The sequence below is a fragment of the Sarcophilus harrisii genome, chromosome 2 (genome assembly GCF_902635505.1).
Source record: "Sarcophilus harrisii chromosome 2, mSarHar1.11, whole genome shotgun sequence".
NCBI lineage: Eukaryota > Metazoa > Chordata > Mammalia > Dasyuromorphia > Dasyuridae > Sarcophilus > Sarcophilus harrisii.
The window spans coordinates 650,501,308-650,527,081 of record NC_045427.1 but is presented as its reverse complement, the minus strand read 5'-3'; the positions used below and the strand labels follow the sequence as shown (position 1 = coordinate 650,527,081).

The 25,774-nt window shown below is 43.1% G+C and overlaps 1 protein-coding gene across 1 annotated transcript in view; it reads left to right on the top strand.

Moving 5' to 3' along the window:
- The first annotated feature begins 858 nt into the window (after positions 1-858).
- The window catches only part of PRKG1 (protein kinase cGMP-dependent 1), a 1,288,902-nt gene continuing 1,263,986 nt past the window's right edge, over positions 859-25,774 (top strand). Inside the window, exon 1 of the mRNA XM_031949481.1 lies at positions 859-1,505. Coding sequence (XP_031805341.1) covers positions 1,240-1,505 — 266 coding nt within the window. The 5' untranslated portion in view covers positions 859-1,239. The remainder of the gene's footprint in view (positions 1,506-25,774) is intronic.

Sequence of the window (25,774 nt, the reverse complement as noted above, 5' to 3'; positions counted from 1 at the left end):
GAGCAAGCAGCTGTCCCGAGGGCCTGTCTTCGCGGACGCTGCAGCTGGCGAGGCGGGCCTTCGCAGCGAGCCTAAGGCTCGGGCGGGCTGCTCCCAGTCCCAGGAGGGCCACGCTCGGTCCGGAACGCCCGTTTCCTTCTGGGCCGCCCACACGAGGCTGGCCCTAGGAGGGCCCGAGCCAAGCCCAAGTCTCCTTCTTCGGGAGGAGCCCATCGCTGGGCGTGGACGGGAGGGCGCTCCGAGCACTCTCGGACTAGCGGCTCCCTTGCTCACACACACTCACACACGCACCACTTACACACCGTGGGAGCCGGATAACTCCGGGCAAAGCAAACTCTTAAAGACACCCGCGCCTGAGTGGAGGCTGAAGTGGCGAGAGGAGATGCATGGGGTCCAAGCGCAGATGGGCTTCTGCAGCTTCTCATCTGAAGGCAGTTTAATATTGATGAAATGCTTAAGGGGGGGAAAAAACAAACCTTCGCCCCATCCCCAGCCCCTACACAAAGTCTTAGGCTCCGGTTACAAGGAGCTGCGTCACCCACCGAATCACATGGTCATTGTTGCTATTTCAAGGATCAAGTGGCATAAAGCCCCATCTCTGCCCCCCCCCCTCCTCCTCCCCGCCTCCCCCTCCCTTTGGTACCCTCTAGTGCCGGGGAGGGATGGGCAGAGAGATGCTGGAGAGAGGCCGCCCGCGCCTCTGACCCAACACTCAGGCAGGCAGCCGCCCAGCACCGGGGAGGGGGGGGGGGGCGGGCTCTGAGCCCGCCTGCCCACCGTGCGCTCCTGGAGTGATTGGGGGGCGGGGGGTCCCAGGGGACACTGGGCGGCTCTAATTGGTTTCTCAATGAAAGCTAATCACCTATTCCCCGGAGGCTCTCGGGATTAGCACTCAACAGCTCCCGTCTCGCGCTCGCTCTTAGGTTCTCTCCCGTCCCGGGGCTTTCAGGCCATTCAGCAGTAAGTGGATCGAAGCGCGCCCGCTGCTCTCTCCCCGCCGCCCCCCACCCGGCTAGCGGCAGCGGTAGCAGCGGCGGCGGCGGCGGCGGCAGCAAGTCTCCGCTCTCCCGCTCGGGCGACAGTCCGGGGCTCCCTCCCGCAGCCCGATCGCCCCCTGACCCTCCCGCCCGTCCCGGGCGCCGCCGAAGCCCCCCCGCCCCCTCCCTCCGCCGCCGCGCCGCCGCCCGAGGAGCAGGAAAAGTTGGGCCCGGGGCTGGGCGGGCCAGGCTGGGCTGGAAGATGAGCGAGCTGGAGGAGGACTTCGCCAAGATCCTGCTGCTCAAGGAGAGCCGGATCAAGGAGCTGGAGAAGCGGCTGTCCGAGAAGGACGAGGAGATCCAGGAGCTGCGACGCAAGCTGCACAAGTGCCAGTCGGTGCTGCCCGCGCCCACCAGCCACATGGGCCCGCGGACCACCCGGGCGCAGGGCATCTCCGCCGAGCCCCAGACCTACCGCTCCTTCCACGACCTGCGCCAGGCGTTCCGCAAATTCACCAAGTCCGAAAGGTAGGCGCAGCGGCTCCGACCCGGCGCGGAGGGCGGCGGGGCAGAGGAGCGTCCCGACCCCGGCTCCCGCCCCCCGGCCCCCGCCCCCAGCCCCCGCTCCGGGACAGAGCGGCGCTCCCAGAGGCGCCGAGGCCACTTGGGGCAGCGGCCGCCCGTGGGGAGGCAGGGGTGAGCCGCTAGCGGGCTGTGCCGGGGCGGCCCGCGCCAGGGATGGCTCCGGGAGCCGGGGAGGGGACGGGACGGTGCCCGTCTCGGCACGGAGATGGCTGAGAAGTGCCTGAGTGGCTGCCGTCTCTCACCTCGGGCTCGGCTCTGGGAAAGCTCTATCCTTCCCCCTCTCCGCCGCCGCGTCGCCCCCCCCCACCACCCCCCCCCCCCCCCCCCCCCCCCCCAGCCCCGTCCTATCCAGCTCCCGTAGCACCACCCCCGGGGATGGGAGGGAGACAAGCGCCTGGGCGGAATTCAGGCCCAGGAGAGGCGAAAGAGCGTGGAAAAAGTTTGCTCGGGCTCCCAGGAAGTTGCGGGCGCCCAGACACCGCCCAGCTCCGGGTGTCCGCGGCCCCCAGCCCACCGCGGCTGCCGATCCCGGAGGCCTCGGCAGCAACACGGGTTCCCACAGGCCCCGAGGCCCCGCCCTGTTCCTAAAGCCCCGAGGACCCCCCCCAAAAAAAAATAAATAAAACACCCAGCTTTGGCAACTGGGCATGCTCAGTGGTGACAGACGCCCGTGGAAGCAGAAAGAGAGGGAGGGGGGATCCCGGGCTGGGCTGGAGGGAAAGTTGGAAGCTGCAAAGGCGGACAGAGCTTTGGGGTGATCTTAGAGAAGGAGCGCGACCCCCTGACTTTTTAGCCGGAGGTGAGGGGACGCGCCTGGCCCCAGCTCCCCAAGCCTGGGAGTGGCAGAGGAAGGGCTTCCCGGGTCTTAAGCCCACCCAGTCCAGAGCTGCCTGTACCACGGCCCAGAGACTCACGGGCAGAGTGAAAAGGGGAAACTCGGGCATCCCGGGCTGGATCTGCTGCCAGTTGGTTGTGCGATCTTGGCCATGTCTTTGGGCCCTTCTCTGACCTCAGTTTCCTCATCTGCTCCAATCCAAGAGGATTCTTGGGAGACAGTGGACTAGGTGATCCTTTCCACTGAAATGGTTGACGATCTGACTGGGGACAAGAGTGCTGAAAAGGGGATGCAGAGGAGGGGCAAAGCTCAGCAGCCCCACTGAGGCAGGGGGGTGTAGTGGTTGGTACTTCGTGGGGCATGAAACAGAGCCACTTGGGAGATGTTTCAAACAAAGCTCACCTCCTGAGGCCTTGGGGGCCTGTAGGGTTAATATCATTTCAGTGACTCCCCGTGAAGGTAGAAGCTTTATTTCACCAGCTGGCTTCTTCCTTGGCTTAAGCCTTTCTTGTGGGTGGGGGCCTTACAGAAGGGATCCAGGGTGCGTTTGCCCCCATCTAAAAAGAACCTTTTGGTAAACCTCTTTGGTCTTCAGGTTTGGGTGGAGAAGGAGAGGGCCAGCTCCATCAACCTCCCTTCCTTCTTCCTAGTTCCCAAGCAGCAGGCCCAAAAGCCAGACTGGTAAACCGTGCCTCCCTTCAAAGTTGCAGGGGCTTAGGATCCCAGGGCCTGCCTTCGGATCCCAGGGCCTGCCTTGGGACTGTGCCGGGCAGGTGGGAGCCTTGTCTAGGAAGCTTCTGCCCAGTCTGCTCCTGCTGCCTGCACCGGAGGAGTGCCATCGATCGATCGATCGGCTCCAGCACTAAGGCTCCTCTGGACATTAGGGAGAGGAAGTCCAGGCTCCCAAGCCCATTACTGGCTTTTAGCTGCTGGGAGCTCAGAGCAGAAAATGCTTTCCACAGGATATTGAATATTCCATTAGGCTCCCTCTCCTCCCATCTTACCTTACGCCTTCTGTTTGCCTGACTCACTCTGGGTCTGAGTTTGGGGCCCACAGGAGTGGAAGGCACAGCCTTGGATCTGCCCCCTACACTGGTCTGCTCCTACTTGATTGGGGTTCCTTGAAAAGATACAGCATCTCCTCTCCCCACCTCCCTTGTGCCCCACCCCCACCGCTCCCCTCTGTCATCTGAGCCTATGGCCAGCTTGCCCTGAGGTCCTTCTTCAGCAGCTTCTCCCTCTCCTTTGCTCTGCCCTGACTCATTTAGGCTCGGGGTGAGAGGCCTAAGGGAGAGGGAGCAGGAAACTCAAAAGAATTGACCTCTGGGAGGATCCCAACAGGAAGGGGCTTCAGAGGACATCTGCCGTGGCCCCTTCATTTGACAGATGAGGAGACTGAAGATGGGGGTTAGAATAACTGGCCCCAGGTCACACAGGGAGGGAGGAGCAGCCACAGCAACATCAAGGGGCACTGGAATTGGAAGCAGAGGTCCTGGGTTCCGATCCTGATTTGGACAAATCAGTTTCCCCTGTCTGGGTCTCAGGCTTTTCACAGAAGAGGTTAGAATAGCTGATGGCAGAGCTTCATTTGAGAAGCAGAGTCTTATAGCTCTGCTGCCTCCTAAAAGTCAAATGACACAGACCCCAAATCTAGGAAGAGGCTGGACTCTGACCGACCTGAACCAGTGGGTTGTAGGCCTTTAGGGTTGTCATTTATACATCCTGGGAAGAAATCTCCATTGATAGAGAGGCCCTCTCCCTCACTGGCTGGGAAAGAAGATGCCCTTCGGTCTCCCTTCTTGATGACTCTGGTCGGGAAGGGGAGCTGGCAGGGTCACCCCTCACTCCCTACAGCCAGAAGGGCCGCTACTAACGCTTCCCCTTGCCCCCGGCCCCGAGCTCGGCTGAGGCTGCCCAGCTGATCTCGGCAGCTGGAAACCATCGGCCTATCTCCTTGGGCAGACACTTCCCCAGAGGTCACCCAGCAGCTGCTGTCCTCTCCCAGCCTGGGTCCCCTCACATTTTTCTAATTACTGTTCTCTGTTGTCTGGGCTGGGCCCCTCCCAGGCTCCCAGAACCGTTTCCCAGGATTGACTGAGAGGATTGTGCTGAGGGGGGACAAGAGGAAGGCCTCAGTGCCCCCTTATCACCTCAGCTTGGGGTGGGCAGGTGATGGCTGCCAGGAGCTGCCCCCTTCTCACAGGAGAGACTTTTCCCCTAGCACTAGCAGTTCTGAGGGAGGAAGTAACTGACCTTGCAGATGCCTCCAGCCTCCCCCAGCATTTTCCCACGTGGGGAGGGAACCTGCATCCCGGGCAGGGAGCTCTCTTTCTCCCTCCGGCTGCTGAGCATGGATTTGGCTGCTTAGCCAGTATCTCCCTACTTCCTCTCTGTGCAGTCACATTCAGACCGAGGGAATGTTTTTCCCTCCTTCTCCCACCCAGTGCCCCACTCTGACTCATTAGAGTTTAAACAATTTGACAGGTATAATATATGGACGGAGCAATAGCAGGAATTGGGGGAGTGGGGGTGCCAGAACATTTAAAGAGACAGGGCAAATTTAATTACAACCAGTACTCTGTGTCTTTGGGGTAGTCGGTCAGGAACATCGAACAGGATCTTTCTGGGAGGCAGGGTAATGGGATGCTTCTGAAAGAAACGTGCAGATACAGACACAATCTGTCAGATAGGAACGAAGATAATACATGACAGTAATAAAGGACTTTAAGATTTGCAAAGAATTTTACATATATTATTTCCTTTGAGCCTCTCAACAACTCTGTGCAGCATTTTACAGATGAGGAAACTGAGGGAGAGGTAAAGTGACCTGCCTAGGAACACATAGTCAATAAGTATCTGAAGTAGGATTTCAATTCAGCTCTTCCAGAAGCTGAGGTCAATGTTCTCTCCTTATGACAGTTTGTGGAGGTAAATAAAGCCTTTTAAAAACTTGTGTCAGTTGTCGTAATTAGAAGAATATTGTAGTGGACAGAGAGCCGGCAGGGTGAGAGACCTGGGTTTGAATGCTGCTCCCATCAGATACTCTAGGCGAGTCTCTACGTCCACACACACACACACACTCTGAAAGGTAATGATTTAGAGGGCAAGTGCCTGTCTGCTTGTCAGACTGGGATTTTTACTCTGAGAGAATTCCCTACATCAACCACAGAAGCAGAATAACAACAATAATAGTAAGAACAATCAACATTAATATTAAAAAAAACACTAGAGAAGTAGTTTTCTGCGGCACTCTCTCTATCCAAACTCCTGAGAAGATAATGATAAATAATAACAATAAAATACAACTAGAATTGAATTTACTGATGCAGCTCTTTCAGGGATGAGTTCTATTACTAAGAGCCACGTAGTTCTAGTGGCTTCCTTGGGGCTTAAAGACACCCATTTCCTATGAATATTTCTGAGATCTAATCAGTCATGCTTGGGGGGCAGTTACCAAAGGGACAGGCCATGAGGTCAATGTCAAACTTTCTCTGGACACCTGGGATTTTTGTGTGTGTGTGTGTGTATGTCGACAAGAAAATGAACATAGTCTGAAAGTAGTCCTAGGCTATTTTAGGACAGTAGAACAGGAAGAAATCATCTATGAAACTTTGTTTTGGGAAGCAATCGCAATCCCAAATATTTGTTACTAGGAGCAAAAAATAGCCGAAGGATTTACCGCCAGGCAACAGATCAGGGAGAATTCTTCAACTATTGTAATCTAGGGGGCCTAATTATATCTTGATTTCCATGTGTCCACTGAGGGCAGAGCATGACATCGACATCCAAAAGGATCTAAGAATCTAAGGAATGCTTCAGGGAAAATTAAACCGGGCACTGGAGCTTTGAATGTGGACATCGAGTAGACAATATTAGGAGAGTGTCTAAGAAGAAAACATCTTACTTATGGCATCTGGTATTTTCAGGACTTTCAGTTTATATACAGTCATCTTTGTTTTTAAATTGTGCTATGTGATGGAAATGCTTGTTTTGTTCTATAAATTAAAAAAAATAAAAAGAAATAAATACATGGTAGGAAGAAGATGGTTAATAGAAATTTGCCTGTAGCCCAAATGTTGAATATGCTATGATATGCTACAATATAAAACATATAATCAGTGAGGATGTTATATATATATAAAATATATTTATATATATTATATATTTGTATATAAATACACATACATATGTGCTACATATATCTTTGTCCAATTCTTACATTTCACTTGTGTGAAAGAAATTTTCTTTCATTTCAGATGAGTATCTCATCTGGAATTTAGGATGGTTTATTGTTTGGGAGCACTGAAAGGTTAAAGGGCTTCTCCAGTATGTTTCCAGCAAGGCTTGAGTTCTTGTGGTCCTGATCCCACTGGCTTGCTATCTGTTAGGTAACACTGCCTTTCACTCATTCTATTTAGTATTAACATTTTCAGGAAAGGGACAGCAAGGAGATTTTCCACTGAGTTTGTGTTTTATCTGCATGGGAGTGATCTCTGTGATCATTTTAAAGATTTAATTTCAAATTTTCTAACAACGATGATTAAAATAATATTAGTGTATTGTTATTTATTATTTTTAAAATTAATTTTGACTGAGTTGCTGGAGTCAGAATTTAGATTCAAATTTCAATCGTCTCAACTGTGTGACCCAGGGAACTTTTATGGACCTCAGTTTCCTCATTTGTAAAAGAGACGATAGGGATTGGAACTACTTCTAGATTGGAATCTATGATCTTATGATTTCTTACTGCCCTAAAAATGTCTGGGATGATTCTGTCTTGTTATCTGACTACAACATGATTCGGTTATTAGTCCAATGAAGAGGAAGAGCAGCCCCAATGAAGGAAGCCTTTGCTAGCTGTTGAGGCTTGTGTCTCATACCCACTCTGGGAGAGAGGCAGGGATCCATCATCTCTCTGCTAATTGGATTTCTCGGGGTCTTGGATCCTCTTCATCACTGAGTCAATCAAGTTTTGTCTGTATTCAGAACTTGGGGTTCTGAAATCTGTGAATTCCTGAGAATACCATAGTGGGCCGGAGACCACCTTCTCCTTCTCTCAGGTCAGCCTGGCTTGGGCTCATCCAGGGAACTTAGATCTGAAAGGAGTTTGGGTCAGTTCAGATGTCAGGGATTCTTAGGAAATCATTCCAGGCCCTTTTAGGCCATTTCTTTGCCTAAAGATTAGACTCACAGCAATTGACATCATCTGCTCCAAGGGAAGACAAGCAGGTTTTGCCTTTTATTTTGGCAGAGCTGAGACTGAGGCCCTATGGTAATAGAAGGGAAAGTAGTGGGTATATGGCCTGGGAGGTCTGTAGTCCAAATCTAGGCATTGCTTTTCTGGCTACCCAGAGACTTTCAGGCAAGTTCTTTCATCTCCACAAATCTCAGGTTCTTCCTCAAACAAGAGGGGAAGGGAGACCTTTTAGCTCTAGGCCCTTTGATCCCATGACCATAATGGTCCAGAACCAGGTCAACTGATGGGGAGGGAAGATGGAGAGTGGGTGAGGGATTAGAAAAGTGAAGGAAGAAGCATTTATTCCCAATATTTATACATAACTCTCTTGTGTGCTGCGGCACGCTATCCCCCATCAATGAGAGCCATGCTTTAGGACTGTTGGTACCATGACTTATGTTCCAAGGACAGTGACTGTTCCATCTGTGGCTTCATATTCTCCATTGCTTCATATAGTCCTGGGTATACAGCAGGCATGTATTAAATGCTTGTTGATTGACTGGTGTGTCCATTTTCCCCTACCTCCTTAGGACATGCGCAAGATTAACTTACAGCTAAGTTGTAAAGTCGAATCCATTTATCTTTGAGAATCTAGAACTTTTCTTACCTTCCCTTCACTCCCTCTTCATGTACTTCTTTGTAGGTGATAAACTAACCTCTGATAGTACAGATAAGGGTTACAATGGACCAAGAATAGTTTGGATCCCAGCCTTGGCTCTGCCACTGGCTCCCTGGAAACAAGAGGCAAGTCAGTCTCCTCTCATCTTAGAAAAGGCTCTTTTACATCTTCTGCTCTCATGGCCTCTCTTATTCCCTTTACCCCTCAGTACTGGGTCTGTGTCTGTGTCTGTTTCTCTCTGTGTGTCACTGTCTCTGTCTCTCTCTCTTCCCGTCCCTCTTCTCTCTGTCTTTGTTTCTCTCTCTATCTCTCTCTGTTTCTTCTCTCTCTCTCTCTCTCTCTCTCTCTCTCTCTCTCTCTCTCTTTCTCTCTGTCTAGGTTTCTGTCTCTCTTTGTCTCTATCTCTCCCCAGTCTCAGTTTCTCTGTCTCTCTTCTCTCTGTGTCTCTGTCTGTCTATCTCTCCCTCAATCTTTGTCTCTCTGTTTCTATCTCTCTATCACTCTGATCTATCTTTATCTTTCTCTTCTCTGTCTCTCTTCTCTCTGCCACTCTTTAATCTGTCTTTCTCCTCCTTTTCTCTCTCTGTCTCTCCCTCGATCTCTCTCTCTCTGTTTCTGTATGTGTCTCTCTCTCTCTTTCTTTCTCTGTCTCTCCTTTCCCTTTCTCTGTCCCTGTCTTTGCCTCTTTCTCCCTCAATCTCTGTCTCTCTCAGTGAGTTTCTGTCCATCTCTGAATCTCTGTCTTTCTTTGTCTGTCTCTCTGTCTTTGTTTCTGTCTCTGTCTCTCTCTCTGTGTCTCTCTGTTTCTCCCTTTCTCTCTCTTTCTGTCTGTTTCTCTCTCTCTCTCCTTCTCTAGCTTCCTGTCTCTCTCACTGAGGAGCAAACACCTGGCTTTGAAGTTGAGGACCTGGTTGCCCAAATCCCTTGTCACATCCTCTGACTTATAAAAACTTTGGGGAATCACTTATTCTTTTTGGAACCCAATTTCCTTATCTATAAAATGGAGGTTGGGAGAAGGACAAATGCCTGCATTTACAAAGCACCTACCATGTACCTGGCATTCTGTTAAATACTTTAAAAAATTAATAATAGTTTTTATTTTCAAAATACATGAAAAAATATTTTTTAACATTCACCCTTACAAAAGTGAAGATTCTTCTCCCTTCCCTCCACCCCCTCCCTTAGACAGCAAATAATTCAATATAGATTAAACATGTGCAATTGCTTTACACACATTTCTACAATTATCATGCTGCACAAGAAAAATCAGATCAAAAAGGAAAAAAAAGAGAAAGAAAACAAAATCCAAGCAAACAACAACAGAAAGAGTGAAAATGCTATGTTGTGGTCCACACTCAGTTCCCACAGTCTCTCTCCGGGTGTAGATGGCTCCCTTCATCACAAGACCATTGGAACTGTCCTGAATCATCTCATTGTTGGGAAGAGTTGAATTGATTGTCGTATAATCTTGTTGTTGCTGTGAATTATGATCTTTTGCTTCTCTTCACTTCAACTCAGCACCAGTTCATGTACGTCTCTCCAGGCCTTTCTGAAATCATCCTTTTGGTCATTTCTTATAGAATAATAATATTCTATAACATTCATACACTATCACTTATTCAGCTATTCCCCAACTAATGGGCATCCACTCAGTTTCCAGTTTCTTGCCATTACAAAAAGAGTGGCTACAAAGATTTTTGCACATGTGGGTCTTTTCCCTTGTTTATGATCTCTTTGGGATATAGACCCAGCTGGGTATGCACAGTTGAGAGCCCTTTGGACATAGTTCCAGATTGCTCTCCAGAAAGGTTGGATCAATTCACAACTCCACCAATACTGTATCAGTGTCCCAGTTTTCCCACATCCCTTCCAACATTTATCATGATCTTTTTTCTGTCACTTTAGTCAGTCATGTCAATTTGCTAAGTTTAGTCAGTTTGCTAAGCACTTTACAAATATTATCTCATTTGATCTTCACAATAATCCTGGGGAAGGAGATTCTAGTTTTTTTCCTCATTTTAAAGTTGAGGAAACTGAGGCAGAGTTTAAGTAACTTGTCCAGGGTAACATGACCAGTAAGTGTCTGAAGCTGGATTTGAATTCAGAGCTTCCTGACTCCCTGACCAATGCTCTATCCACTCCTTCACTAAGCTGGGGCAGGTTGGACCAGATGCCTTTGAGGTCTCTTTCAGTTCCAAGGCTTGGATTCTCTCAGGCTTAGGGTTCCAGTGTCGGGACAGCATGCTGGGGGTGGGGGGGGGGGGAAGCTGCTGACACAGATCAGGATCTGAACATTGATAGTTCCTGCTTTGTGCCAGTGGACCCTACTAGGTCCTGGGATAACAAAGACAAAAAAGTGACTAACCCTGGCTCTAGGAGTCTCCAATCTACAGCAGGAAACAGCAGGAACTCTAATAAATGCAGCCTGTGTACAATGTGAACGTGTTGTAATTGTGTGGAGAGGGGGCTCAGGAAGACATGGTGGAGGGTAGGGTAACTAAGGTAGCAATGAAGCCAGGGATCCAAGAGGCAGAGGTAAGGAAGGAGTGCATTCAAAACTTGGGGGCAAAAGCATGGAGGTGGGGGATGAATGTCAAGTACTAGGGAACAACCACTAGGACTGTGTGACACAAGTGTCTAAGGCAGATGAGTGCATTCAGTCACACAATGACAAAAACCACCTGAAAGACCTGAGAAAACCCCAAATGAGGTCAGTGCCCTTTTCCTTTATCCTCCCCTCTCCCCCTTGTTCCTGCACTTAAAAGGGCAGCTTTCCCAGCATTCTCTTGCTCCCCAAATTGACCTTTGAGAGCTGAGCTGAGATCCTGGGAGCTTAATCAACTCCCCTTTTAAAAGCTGAGATTTTTCAGATGATTCTCATTGCTCAGCTCCGGAGCAGATATTTTTATTAGCCTTTGAGAAGGCCACTTATCAGAGTTCAGGACCTTGCATTATCACATTTGTGTAACTCTTGGAAGTAACTAGAAGTGCTGAGATAAAGTCAGGATAACACATCCTGTTTGACAAAAGGGAGAGAAGTTTGGAAGTTCTCAGAAGGAATGTAGGACTTTGGCAGGAGCCGGGGCCGCAAGAAGCTGAAAAGCCTCATTGTGCTTGGAGGCCTCCCTTGCACGGCCTCGAGTCACCCTTTTTGCCAAATTTCTGGTGCCTGCCACCTTCTACACAAAACTTTTCTCAGTCCCTCCAGCGGCTGCTTCCCTTGCCTCCAAAACCACTTTGTGTCGATTTTGTGTGTGCTTGTATGTGTGTCTCTCTCTCTTTCTCTTTCTCTTTCTTTCTCTCTCTCTCTGTCTCTCTCTCTCTCTCTGTTTCTCTCTCTCTCTCTGTATATATATATATATATATATATATATATATATATGTAATATATATACACATATATGTTGTCTTCCCTGATAGATAGAATCTATCTTCTTTGAGGACAGGAGCTGTTTCATTTTTGATCACTCTTGTTCCAAACCTATGTTCCTAGCATCTTGGGGGTTCCTTGTGGTTCTAAATATGAAACTATAATTCTAAAATCGAAAATTTCCAATCTATAAAGATACCCCTCGGAAGTGGTTGATCCAGTCTGCTTCAAGGCTCCCTCCCTCCTGGAATAACCCATTCTACTTTTGGATAAGCTTTTCTTTCATTTTTTTTTTTTTTGACTCTGTATATTATGTGTGCACCAGGTAAATGCTCAGGAGAATTTCCCCCTTTTCTGTTGCTTGGAAAGAACTCAGTTTGGTCTCAAATAATCAAAACTAGGGAAATCTAACTGGTCTCATCAGTAGAATTAGGTTTGATTATAGAGTGGGAATATTCCCTTTATGGTCTGTTGAAAAGTTTATTTGGTCATCTTACATTTAAGATGCCCATTTCCTATGACATGTTCATTTGTCAGAAAATTTAGAAAGAAGGAAGGGTAGAGCTGGGAATGACTTTGAACTTGGTGGGCTCAGTTTGGAAAGCATCCTGTACTAGGTCTGTTCCACTTGATGAATCAGTCAATTCGCCTTTCTCCCCCTTGAATGAACCCTAATTTGGGTCTACCTCTACCACATGTAGCTTTGTCTGAGATCTCTTGAATTCTGACTTTTGGGTGTCATAGAATGGATGTGAATGATGGGGTTCTCTCTGCAGGATCTCCTGATTCCCGAATCATCCTTAAGCCATATTTAGGGAGTGTTGGAAATAATTCAGTTTTTTTTTTCTTTTCTGATTTCTTTTTGGAGGGGGGAGGTTCCTAAATACTAAAATTGAAAATTACCTCCGTCATTGCTGTATTTTGAATTTCAATCCTCACCCTTGGGAAATTGATATTTTAAGAGATTCCAGAAAGTGAAAATAACATGTATATCTTCATTATTTCTATGTTTTTGAGAAACTATACCTTCCTTTAAAAATAAAAGAATATTTTTTTTAGTTATATAACTGTAAAAAATAGTTATTGTTAGTAATCCCATCTTTTCTGTGTGGGCAAATAAAGACCCTTGTTTCCTTCCTTAAATATTTTTAATATTTTAATATTATTGTTTAAATATTTTGCTCTCTAACCCCTGGAAGAATGAGGGAAGAGTTTACTTGTTGCTTTTTTGCATTGATATTTTTATGTTATGTTTTCATCATTAATTGAATGTCCATTATGTGGTAAGGAAGAAAGCGCCCTGGCTTCAGACTTAGGGGACCTGAGATACCTCCTAACTCAGTGAAATTTGGCAGATCACTTATGTTCTTTGTGACTCTGTTGGCTCCTTTGTAAAAGGAGGTCATTGGCTAGATCCAAGCTTCTTAAACTGTGTTGAGACTCCATATGGGGTCTTGTGACTGAATGTGGGGGGTCAGGAAATTATGATTTCTTACCAGTAAATATTTGATTTACATCTATTTTACATATCTATGTTCCTGGAGTTGTGTAAAAATTTCTTAGGTAAAAGGGGGTCTATAAGTGGGAAAAGTTTAAAAAGCCCCAGACCAGATGATTCTGAGATCCCGTGCTACGCTTCTGTGGATTTAAAATACAATTTTCCTAATTGCCTCATATTAAAGATAGTAGAGGTTCATGTTTGATGTTAGAGGATAATCCACTTTGAGACTTCCATTTCAGCAGAAAGTTTAGTAGTCTGAATCATAATTCATGTCTGCTGGTTTACTAAACTAATCTGCAAATGGCATTTCCTTAGTTTAGGTAAATTGAGTCTATTCATGGAAATAATACACATATATGCTCATATGATTGTAGATATGGTCTTATCAAATTGGATATTGGCCCTTAGGCATACAGATTGCTGCCTATTATGGCTTTCCAACTTGAGTGACTCTCGTATGTGACCTTCTAGAAGTTTGGCATAGGATGTTCATCCAATATTCTGGGAACCCTCTTTGATTTCTATTGACATCATAAGGCTAGCTAATGATAGATGCCCTTACTTCTTATGGTATTATCCCATATTTTTATTGTGGATATATATTTATTTTCTGAGCAATTGGGATTAAGTGATTTGCCCAGGGTCACACAGCCAGGAAGTGTTAAGTGTCTGAGACCAGATTTGAACTCCGGTCCTCCTGACTTCAGGGCTGGTGCTCTATCCACTATATCAACTAGCTGCCCTTTTGTGTAGAGTTTTTGATGGCATGCTTTACTTCATTTCTCTTTTGTAATTTCCTCCTCAAGTTTTACCCCATGAATCTTGTATGTAAAAACTTTAATTCAGACCATTGAACACAGTTTTAATTATTTAAAAAGTCTAAAAATTAAATTAAAATATACTTCAGTGAATGTATTTCTCCCTTCCCAATCAGTTTGTAAGTTTCTTCAAGGCAGAGACTATATTTTTCTTCCTTTCTTCTAGTATTCAGCACAGTGCTGAGCATATAATAGGTTCTTAATAAGTTCTTATCAAATGACTTTTATGATTAGAGAAAAGACTACCATACTCCAAATACCTTTGTTTATTTAGAACAGAACTTCTTAAACATTTTTCATGTCCAACCCATTTTTTGTTTGGGAAATTTTTACGTGACCTGAATATATAAGTATATAAAATAGGTATACAAATAAAACATTTACTGATAATACATTATAATTTTGCAACCCCTTCATTCATCTATGAGATCCCATGTGGGATAATGAACCAGTTTCAGAAGCTGGGATTTAGAATATACAGGAATATGTTTTATATATTTTGGAAAGTTAAGAATCCATCATTATTTACCAAATGTGAAATAACATTTTAGGAAAATCATATGTTCAACTTGAACAGGATTTTGACATCTACCTCAATGTTGTTCATAGAACTATAGCTTTTGGTTAAGAGAATATTTGCTTCAAACCTGTCATATTGCAATGAGGAAACTAAGGGTCAGCAATGTGAAATGTCTTGCCCAACATCTCCGGGATAATCAGTAGCCCCCATCAGGATTTGCGCGCAGGCTTTCTGATTCCAAATACAGGGGAATTCAAAAGAATTTCCATTTCTATGAATCTGTGATACTGCTCATTTTATTGATCACTAATTAACAGTCATTCCTAAAATTTGAATTTCTGTATTTCTGCAGCTTTCTTCTTTATAAAGTAATGCATCATTTATTTTTAATAATATCTGACTTTCCCTCAATTGCATGTTTTTTTTAATGGAAATTTATTATTTTTTTTTTATTTAATAGCCTTTTATTTACAGGATATATACATGGGTAACTTTACAGCATTAACAATTGCCAAACCTCTTGTTCCAATTTTTCACCTCTTACCCCCCCACCCCCTCCCCTAGATGGAAGGATGACCAGTAGATGTTAAATATATTAAAATATAAATTAGATACACAATAAGTATACCCGACCAAAACGTTATTTTGCTGTAGAAAAAGAATCAGACTCTGAAATATTGTACAATTAGCTTGTGAAGGAAATCAAAAATGCAGGTGGGCATAAATATAGGGATTGGGAATTCAATGTAATGGTTTTTAGTCATCTCCCAGAGTTCTTTTTCTGGGCATAGCTGGTTCAGTTCATTCCTGCTCCATTAGAAATGATTTGGTTGATCTCGTTGCTGAGGATGGCCTGATCCATCAGAACTGGTCATCATATAGTATTGTTGTTGAAGTATATAATGATCTCCTGGTCCTGCTCATTTCACTCAGCATCAGTTCATGTAAGTCTCTCCAGGCCTTTCTGAAATTATCCTGTTGGTCATTTCTTACAGAACAGTAATATTCCATAATTTTCATATACCACAATTTATTCAACCATTCTCCAACTGATGGACATCCATTCAGTTTCCAGTTTCTAGCCACTACAAAAAGGGCTGCCACAAACATTCGTGCACATACAGGTCCCTTTCCCTTCTTTATAATCTCTTTGGGATATAATCCCAGTAGTAACACTGCTGGATCAAAGGGTATGCACAGTTTGATAACTTTTTGAGCATAGTTCCAAACTACTCTCCAAAATGGTTGGATTCGTTCACAACTCCACCAACAATGCATCAATGTCCCAGTTTTCCCGCATCCCCTCCAACAATCATCATTATTTTTTCCTGTCATCTTAGCCAATCTGACAGGTGTGTAGTGGTATCTTAGAGTTGTCTTAATTTGCATTTCTCTGATTAATAATGACTTGGAGCCCTCAATTGCATGTTAAAACAATTTTAAACATTAAATAAGTTTTGAGTTTCAAATCTATTCCTTCATCCCCACTCCATCCCTCTGATGGTAAGTAAACCAATATAGTTTATATATTTATATTTTCCTATTATTAATTTTGTATAAGAAGACTCAAACCACAACAAAAAAGAAAGTGAAAAATAATATGCCTCTGTCTGGATTATTTCCCTAGAGGGTGATATCTTTCATCATGAGTTCTTTAGAATTATCTTGGATCATTGTATTGTTGAGAATAGTGAAGTCATTCACAGGTCTTCATCTTATGATATTGCTGTTGCTGTGTACAGTGTTCTCTGGATTCTGCTCACTTCACTTTGTATCATTCCATGTAAATTTTCCCATTTGTTTCTGAAATCATCCTACTCGGCATTTCTTATAGCATAATAATATCCCACCACAATCATATATCACAGATTGTTCAGCCATTCCCTGATTGATGGGCAGTCTCTCAATCTCCAATCCTTAGCCACCGCAAAAAGAGCTGCTATAAATATTTTTGAAATACATTATTTGTTTATAAAGATTATAGGCACAATTTAATATACAAATTAGTTCAGTGATATACTGGAAGCCACCATTTTTACAACTGTTTTTATATGATTCAACAAATTCTAGACATGTCAACAGAATAAATTCTCTGTAATGAATTGGAATACTTAGATTTTAGAGAAAGAATTGTTTTTTCCTCTTTAATGCATACTTAATTTTAATCCAAGTCTGTCATAGTTAATCATCTCACAAATTTATTGCTGTGTAAACAAATTTTTTTAATGTAATATAGTATAATTTAAAAACTATTATCCAGTTATTATTTCATTATATTTGTTTGAAATTCAGGTCTCGATATAATCACTGACCTTTTTTGAGCATAAAGGGAACCTTAATTGAATTCAACCCTACAACTTTTCAAACAAAGAAATTAACACCAAGAGAAGCGATTTACCCAAAGACATTCATAGTTCCTCAGAGTCAGTGCTAAGACCAGGTTCTGATCTTCTAACTAATAATAGTCCCTGGCTTAGCCCACTACACCCAATTTGTTGACAATGTTTTCCAATCCTGTTCAGTATTAGAATTGAATGGGCAAAAAAAAGTAGTGCTTCTTTTTTCTGCAGATTTTTCAGGGGATTCTTCTTAACCCCAAGAGTAACCACATTTTAGTTTGTCTGATGTAAATTAATAGCCAAAGGGTCACTGTGAGTATTAGAGCAATTAGAAAATACTTTTAAAGCACCTACTATGCTCCAGTCATTGTGTTGTGTTGGGGATACAAAGGCAAAGATAAACTTATATTCTAATGGGACGATGACATATATATGTATAAATATATATCAGATATTTACTATTCAAATCCACAGTAAACTTGGTGAGGAGGAGATACTAACAAGAGAAGAGACTAGGCAAAAACCTTCTGTAGAAGAGAACAATTGAGTTGAGTCTCCAAGGAAACCAGGGATTTCAGAGGGCAGAGCTGAGGAGGAAAATTTCAAGAATGTGGGAAAGAGATGGAGATGGGGCATGATGTTTGGGGAATATCAAAACTTCTCACTTTGACCTTAGGATCTTTGGAATCCCTTTGAGCTTTAAGATCCTCCCCCATCAATGAGTTAATTATTTACAAGCGACAATAGGGAAAAAAACTACTTTCAAAGAGACTTAGGAGTAATAAAAATAGTCCCTAGTCTTCTCTACCCATCCTGATGAAACTGCTGACATCGCAGGCCCTAGAAGTATTGAAATTAGGTGTCTGGAGAAATCATTCTTCATATGAAAGTTGTTTGCACTTAAATACTATCTGGCCTGGTCATTATTACTGTGGTAAAAGCTCATTCATTCAGATGTCAGCAATGGAGAATTTGTTATTTACCCATGTCAATTACAGCTGGGCTGATGTCTACCTTTGCGCTCTCCATGGGGAAAAAAATAGAAATTTAGAGTCAGAGTACATCATCCTAACTCCCATTATTTACACATGAAGAAAGTGAGGTCTTTAAAAAATAACTTGTCTGTAGTCACACAGCTACTTAGCAGCATGACCCACACGACAGCCTAGGTCTACATGATTCCTCTTCTGAGTTCTTTCCTCTAATGCCTTAAGGGATTAGAGGATCATAAATCTCAGGCTACAAAGGAGTATGGGAGTCCTTAAGCTCACTCTATCACTTTAGAGAGGAGGAAGCAAGGTCCAAGTAGATTAAGTGTTTTGCTCAAAGTCACTCAAGTAGGAAGCACCGGAGAGGGGAGAGTTTACTGATTTTTTTTCTGCTTAGAAAATGAATGGGACCAGCAAGAGTTGGCCAAAAAAAAAAAAATCCACTTTTCCCCCCGGTATTTAAAAGTTCAGTTATTTCATCAAGGTGTGTGTGGGTGGGAGAGCTCTGTGAATGCCTGTAATAATTGTCCTGGCCTGCAATTGAAGATTTTGCCGTTGTTGCTGACCAGGTCTTTCCAACTCCAAGAGATGTTCTAAAACTTGAGTCTGGTTGACCCAATCTTAGAAAGCCCAGGGCTACCTCCAGATTATGGTGAGACATCAGGACAGGATGTTAGTGAAGGGCAGTTCTAAATACTCTTATATCTCTGTCATCTTGTTGATGTGAACATTCCATATGCAGATCTCAATTCACCTAAACCTGTCCAACCTAACACCTTCCCAGATCTATCACTAGGGGTTCAGTCAACAAGTTGGAAAGATGGGTTGGGACCTTGTCCATGGTGCTGATTAAAAAAAAGTCCTTCATTCACTGAGCTCCAAGTATTCAGTCATAAAAGCTTAGGACCATAAATTTAGTGACTCCCCTAGTCCAATTCTTATTTTATAGATGAGGGAAATGGGGCTCAGAGACATGGCGACCTACCCAACATCACATAGGAAATAAGTGGCAGAAATATTCTGGTTCACTCTCTTCCCTGTACCTCAGTGTCCTCTTATCAGAAACTTCTCTATTTGTATTTGATTTGAGTTCCTGATGCTACTGAGTTCATAAATCAGTTCTCCAGTGTTTCTGGGATCTGTGATTTATTAATTTGGGGATTCTTTCCACCAGCACAACATCTGTACAATTTGGGTATTGGTCTTTGAGGCTCACAGTGACTGATGAAGTCATCTTCCTATGATCAAACTCGAGATTAGCTCTCCCAATTGGCTAGGCTGGTCTTCAGAAGACAATCTAGTCTGAGAGCCTATTCTCCGTGTGTGTGTGTGTGTGTGTGTGTGTGTGTGTGTGTGTATGTGGGTGTATGTATTTGCATCTATTTATCTGTGCACATTACTTCTTTTGGTAGAATGTGAGGTCCGTGGGGAAAGAGACTTTTTTGTTTAGATTTCTTATCTTCAGTTCTTAGCACAGTACCTGACACATAGAAGGTGTTTAATGAATGTTTGTTGACTGATACTTGAAACCCCATCTGATTGTTAGGTCAACTAGAGCTTGTGCCCGCTGGCAGAGCCTTTGTGAACCCAGGATCACCTTCATATCACATCATAGTATCACAACAGGGCTTTAGTGAAAGGTAAAAACCAAATTACTTTTTAAAAAGTCTGCAGATCAGACCTTTAGTAATACAATCGGATGATCCCCTCATCATTGTCCCAACTCAGTTGCAAAATAGATAAATTAGGAAGATTCAAATTCATTTCCTCCCTCAGACACCTGCTGGCTGTCTAACCCTAGCCAAGTTATAACTTCTGAGTTTTAGATTCTTCATCTGTAAAATGGCACATCCCTCAAAGAGTGGCTGTGAGGGTCAAATGAAATGATGTATGTAAAGCATTTGGTAAATTTTAAAGCCCTCTAAAATGTGAACTATTAGGGAGACTTTCCAGCATATTTTAGCTTCTTGGGTATATTCCCTGTTTGAATGTCTGATTCCAAAAGGCCTATAAGGCAAACTCTACAGGGGTCTCAAATCTAGTTCTAGGTTTGTCTCTCACGTTGCTCATTCACATGACAGGATTGTTGCTTATAATGAATAGTTAAAAGCTATTCATTATAGCTATTCATTAAAGTTTTGGAGAAAACTTTAATATGGAGTCCCAGGAAAGTTGAGCTTAGAAGGGGCTCAGGGACCATTGAGTGCCACCTCTCATTTTAATAGTGAGAAAACAGACCCAGAAAAATAAATTTGTGAGGGAATGTGGCACAAAGGGTCTGGGATTTGGAGCCAAGGCCCCGGTTTTGAGTCTTATCTAGATATCACATTAAGCAGGTCATTTCAATTCCCTGGATCTCAATTTGCTCCTTCATGAACTGAGGGGATTGGACTCGACTCGTAAGATCATTAAAACTGTTCATCTATGATCCTAACATGTCTGAGAACATAAAATGTGGCAAAAGTAGGATTCAAATCCAACCCTTATGACTGAAAAAAACTCCAATAATCTTAAAGTGCTATATAAATGCAAATGAGCATTAATAATAATGGTGATGATAATATACAGAATCTAACTAATTCAAATCTTCTTTCAAGACCCATCTTATGAAGGACTAAGCTATTTGAAGTATTATAAAACAGAAATCAACTGCAAAGGATCTATGAATGAAGATGCTATTTGTCTCCAGAGGAAGAACTAATAAATAGAAGTATGAATAATATTATTAATATATGTGTTTATGCATATATATATATAATGTATGCAATATACACTATACATATACACGTATATACTATGCTCTCTCCCTCCTTTCTCTCCCTCTTTTTCTCTCTGTTTCTCTGTCTCTATTTCTTTTTTATCTCTGTTTCTGTTTGTTTCTCCACATGTACACACACACACACACACACACACACACACACATATATATATATATATATATATATATATATACATATACACACAATATCTATTCAGTATTTTGTAGTTATGTAGAATTATGTATTGATGTAGTTGTTTCTTTGCACTCTCTTTCTCTGTGTCTCTCTCTGTCTTTCTCTGTCTATCTGTCTCTCTTTGTCTCTCTGTCTTTTTATCTCTTTCCCATCAGAAAGTAAGTGAAGGGGCTATGTTTTTGCCTTTCTTTGCATCCCCAAGTCTTAGCACAGTGCCTGATCCATAGGAAATCCCTAATAAATGCTTGTTGACTCATTTATGGATTTCATTTTTTTCTTCTTAGCCATCCACTTTATTCAGGGAGAAACTGGATATTGACAATATGGCAAACTCATCTATAGAAATCGTTTAAAATAACAAATTCATCTCCAGGTCATGATTGTGTCCAATGCATTTGGCTAAATTTTCTAGACTGTATTATAGGGGAATCAGATGATACCTTTGATGGTTATTATATATATGACCTTGGCCAAGTCACATTAACTCCCTGGGGCTCATTTTCCTCATATGTAAAATGAAGGGTTTGGATCAGATGTCCTTCTAGCATTAGACCTGCGATACCATGACTGTACAACTAACATCTCAGGACTTAGAGTTGATATCACATCAATATTTACTTATTTGCTGATTTTAAACAGACGAAGGACTTTTCACCATTAAGCGGTGAGGTGGGTGCAAATTCTGGGCTATTATTATGACTTTTATTTTACATTGAAACTCTTGGAGAGGCAATTATTTGGCTGTATATGAGTCAGAGGTTCTAAGAACAACCACAAGATGGCAGTGAGGGCTAATATTTAGCACAAATTGAAAAAAAAAAGATGTACTTGGGCTTCTATTAATAGTTACTGAAGATTTTTCATGAAGCCGCCAAGAGTTATGGTCTTCTGTCTTGCATCATAACAATGATTTTTAACATGGGTTTAATACAAGGAATACAATTAGTAGTTTAATACAATGAAGCGTGTCAATTGGATATGATTTTTAAATTTATACTCAAGAGGAGAAATCAACATTATGAACATCCCTTCATACCCAGAGTCTTCCTCTGATCACCATCTGAGGGCAGTTTCCATCTGTGGCCATATGAAGACATCCTAAATTGTATCTCCTTCAAAGAAGGTGAGGGCGTTGTGATACTCAACATGTAGTAAAGGGCTCAGGGAATCACTGATTTAGAGCTGGAAGTTCTAGGTCATCTAGTTCAAATCTTTCATTTTATAAATGTGGAAATGGAGCCCCAGAGGAGGGAATAGGCTTGTGTAAGGTCACACAGCTAGAAAGAAGCAGAAATGAAATTTGAGCCTCTGGCTCCAAAGCTTGTGTTCTGTCTAATGTACTTCTCCTTCAGTCTGTCTCATCTGAGTATCATTGGAAGGGACTGATGATATTTAACCGTGACAAGAGAAGTCTTTGTTGGGAGAGGGGGCAAAGATTCATAGCTAGCTTTAAGAATTTTGATAGATTTTATAGGGATTTATATGGGTTCATTTTCTTCTGGCTGCCCCCAGAGGGCCATGATTTTTCAGGGACACAGATTTCATTCCTATAAAGAAAAGTTTGCCCTAGTTAGAACTATCTTGAGCTGGAATGAACTAAAGCTGGAGGTAAAGAATTTCCATTCCACTGGGTCCCTGAATGAATTGAGGATGTTTAGCCAGATTTGGAGGAAGGGTTCACCATAGCTCTGTTTAATTGTTTGAAAGGCTTTTCCATAAAAGTCGTGTGAGCTTTGATTGTCTTCTGAGATGTGAACTAGAAACAGTGGGTTAGAAATTGCAGAGAGATCAATTGTGGCTTGAAGAATTGAAAACAACATGCTAACAGAGCTGTCCCAAAGCATGTTTCAACAGGTAGTGAGCTCCTCCCCTTGATGGTCTTTAAGCAAGGGCTAAAGGACCCTTTCCAACAGCATTTCTTTATATTAATGAAATCTGTGTCATGGAAATCAGAATCCTATGGGGGGGCAAACAGAAGAAAGTGAATCTATAGAAATCTGATAGAAAGGATCCATTATGGGTTGGATTGGATGGATGATTTCATTTCCAACTTTAAGAGTTTGTGATTCTGAGAACTATGTGAAGAGCAGTTCTAGGAAGCATGCTGGATAGATTCTAGTTTTCACTGAGTATCAGCAAAAGCAAAATGGAATATCCATTGGAAAGGTGGAATATAGGAGCATAGAAACGTGGGAATATAGGAATTAAGAGCAATTCACTGGAAGTTTGTGGAGTCCTGAAAGGCATCAGCAAGAGCCATCCTTGATCTCTTTTGTCATGTACATATATATATATATATATATATATATACATATATATACATATATGTATATGTTAATAAAGTTGATGTGCAAAGGTTTGGACTTGGAGACAGGAAGACCTTGATTCAAATACTGCTTCATGCACTCACCAGTGATATTACCTTTTGAGCCTCGAGTCCTTTACCAGTAAAAGAGAGAAAATAAAAGCTCCTACCTTAAAGGAGTAATGATTGAGATAATGTAAGTAAATTACTTTGAAAACTAGAGTTCTCTGTAGCTATCAACTGTTATCATTCCTGAGGTTGTTATTAGCCACACCAGGTTATTATAGCCTGATTTATTTAAAATATACCTTGAATTCTAAGTAATTTCACTTTTTATATAAAAAGAGATTATAAAAAGAGATTTGAGTTTTCTAGACTTGGGAGATTATGTCCATTTGTTGTAGTGGCTAATTCTCTCTCTATAATTTATATTCTAGGTAAGATTATTGAATTTACTCCCATCCAATCTGGAGAAAAAGAAAATCTTCTCTAGGATGCCCTCCCCTCCCCAACTATAAGCTCTTTTGAATTAATATTTTAGAATGAACAGCCAGCCTCATATGGCTGGGTCAGCACAGAAGGATGAGCTGTGAGTCATGTCTAATTGACTGCAATTTGCTGAATCAATACTCCCTCAGAAAGTGTCATTCAGCCTTCCTGTAAAGGAGCGATTTCATTCAGCCCTATCTGTGACCATAATCATATGAAACCCCCATGAGACTGGAAATGAAGTAATCAGCATGATGTCATACTTGGGGACTTAACACTCTGTGGAGAAGCAGTCCTCTGCTAGAGGAGGTGGCCAAGGGCTGGGGCCCTTAGCAAGGGCTGCCTTGCAATGCTCTTGGCAGAGAAAGAAACTTGGGAGCTCACCTTCATCCTCCTTAACATCACTGTGCCTGTATTCTAAAGCCATTTGGTTGTTGGTGTTAGAGTTGGAAAATTCTGAGTTTAAATTCTATTATTCTTGCTTGCTGTGTGACACTGGGGAAGTGCTTTAACCTTTCTTTGCTTCAGTTTTTTTCTCAAAAAGGAGAGGATACAGAGGAATAAAGATCCTGCTAATTCCAGATCTGTGATCCTCCTTTTCATGGGAACATCTCACAAATGGGCCAACCTAATGGAAGGGGAGACAGTCTCACCTCTTCCTTGGGATTTCTCTGCTTGCTCAGTGGACATTGAAACCAAATATCCCTGTCCTCTGAGACACACTTTGTGCTGAGACCCATTTGGCTAAACTTTGGGTGGGTGAGGGTTAGGATTGTGACATCAGCATTTGAAGTTGGAAATCACCCCAAATACTCCTTTGAACTTTGTCTTTGCTGAGATCGTTCCCCCACAGGAGCAAGATTGCCCGTTTTAGGACAGTGCCGGAAAGGCTCCAGGGATGACTGAAGTGGGGGAAGGTGATCCTAGCAGACTGCTTGGGACCCACAATGCCAGCAAAGCCTGTAATAGATTAGACCTTGTAAAGTAGCAGATAAGCAGTAAGACATTTATCACCCTCTTGGCATTTTTCTACCCAAGTCAAATTCCTAGAGGATTGAAAGAAGGTTCGAAGGGTCCCAAGCAGATATCATCCAGCCGTTCGGCCAGGACCATCTGGCTCTGGGTCATCTGTCACCCTGGCTGTTGATGGGCTTTTGTGGAGCCATTAGGCTTTTTTATATTGACACACATCCAAGGAATTTTATTGTATTTGACTCTGTATAACCAGTAACCAGGGGCTACAAATCTGAATGGGATTTCAGGGAGGCTCTAATAACCGGTCTTCTAGATCTGCAAGATGTTACATCTCCTGCTCCAATGCATTTATATCAGTGGTTCTCCAATGTTTAGACGGGATTGTTCATCCCCACTCATGGAAAACTAGCTTTCTTAAGGGTAGAAGGACCTGCTCGTATAAGAAGCCTAGAATTTCTAGATTTGTTGCCTCTCCCAATTCATAGCACTCTTTTACTTTGTGTTATTTTAAAGAAATATATAGAAAGATGCACACATACACATATATGTATATACATATGTACACATACATACCCACAGACACCGACGATTTATAAAATGACACTTTGGCAAAGGAATGAGACAATGACCTTTGAAGGGAAATGATCAGAGCTGAAATCCTGTTTCTAAGTGATTATATCACGCTAGCTTTTAACCACTCAGGGCCTTAGACCAGAGCTTCTTAAACATTTTCCATTTGTGACCCCTTTTTGCCTGAGAAATTTTTACATGACCTCAGGTATGTAAAATAAGTAGCCACATCAAACATTTACTGCTAATAAATCATAATTTTGCGACTTCTACATTGCATTAGAGACCACACAGGGAGTTGTGAGTCACAGTTTAAGAAGCTGGATGCTATCTGAGACTAAGACTGGAAGGAGGGTCTTGACCTGCCTGGGTATGGGAAGTTTCTCATCAAGAGCACAAGGCCAGGTCACATCTCTACTTTCCATGTGTTCTGTGTGGATTTGCTTACGCACGCTCCCAGGAGAATGTCTCCCCTGTGCTTGCCGGGGCACCTGGCACAGAGAAGGCAGCTCAGCAATGATGCTGATGATGAAATAAATTGAACTGGCTCATGAGCACTCAGCCACAAGCCAAACCTCTGTGTTTGGTTTGGGGAGACTGGGATAGAAATCAGCAGCAGAGGGAGGCAGCATGTTGCACCACAGACTGGTTCATTGGAGTTCTCTCTTTTGGAAGATCCCAACTTTTTATGT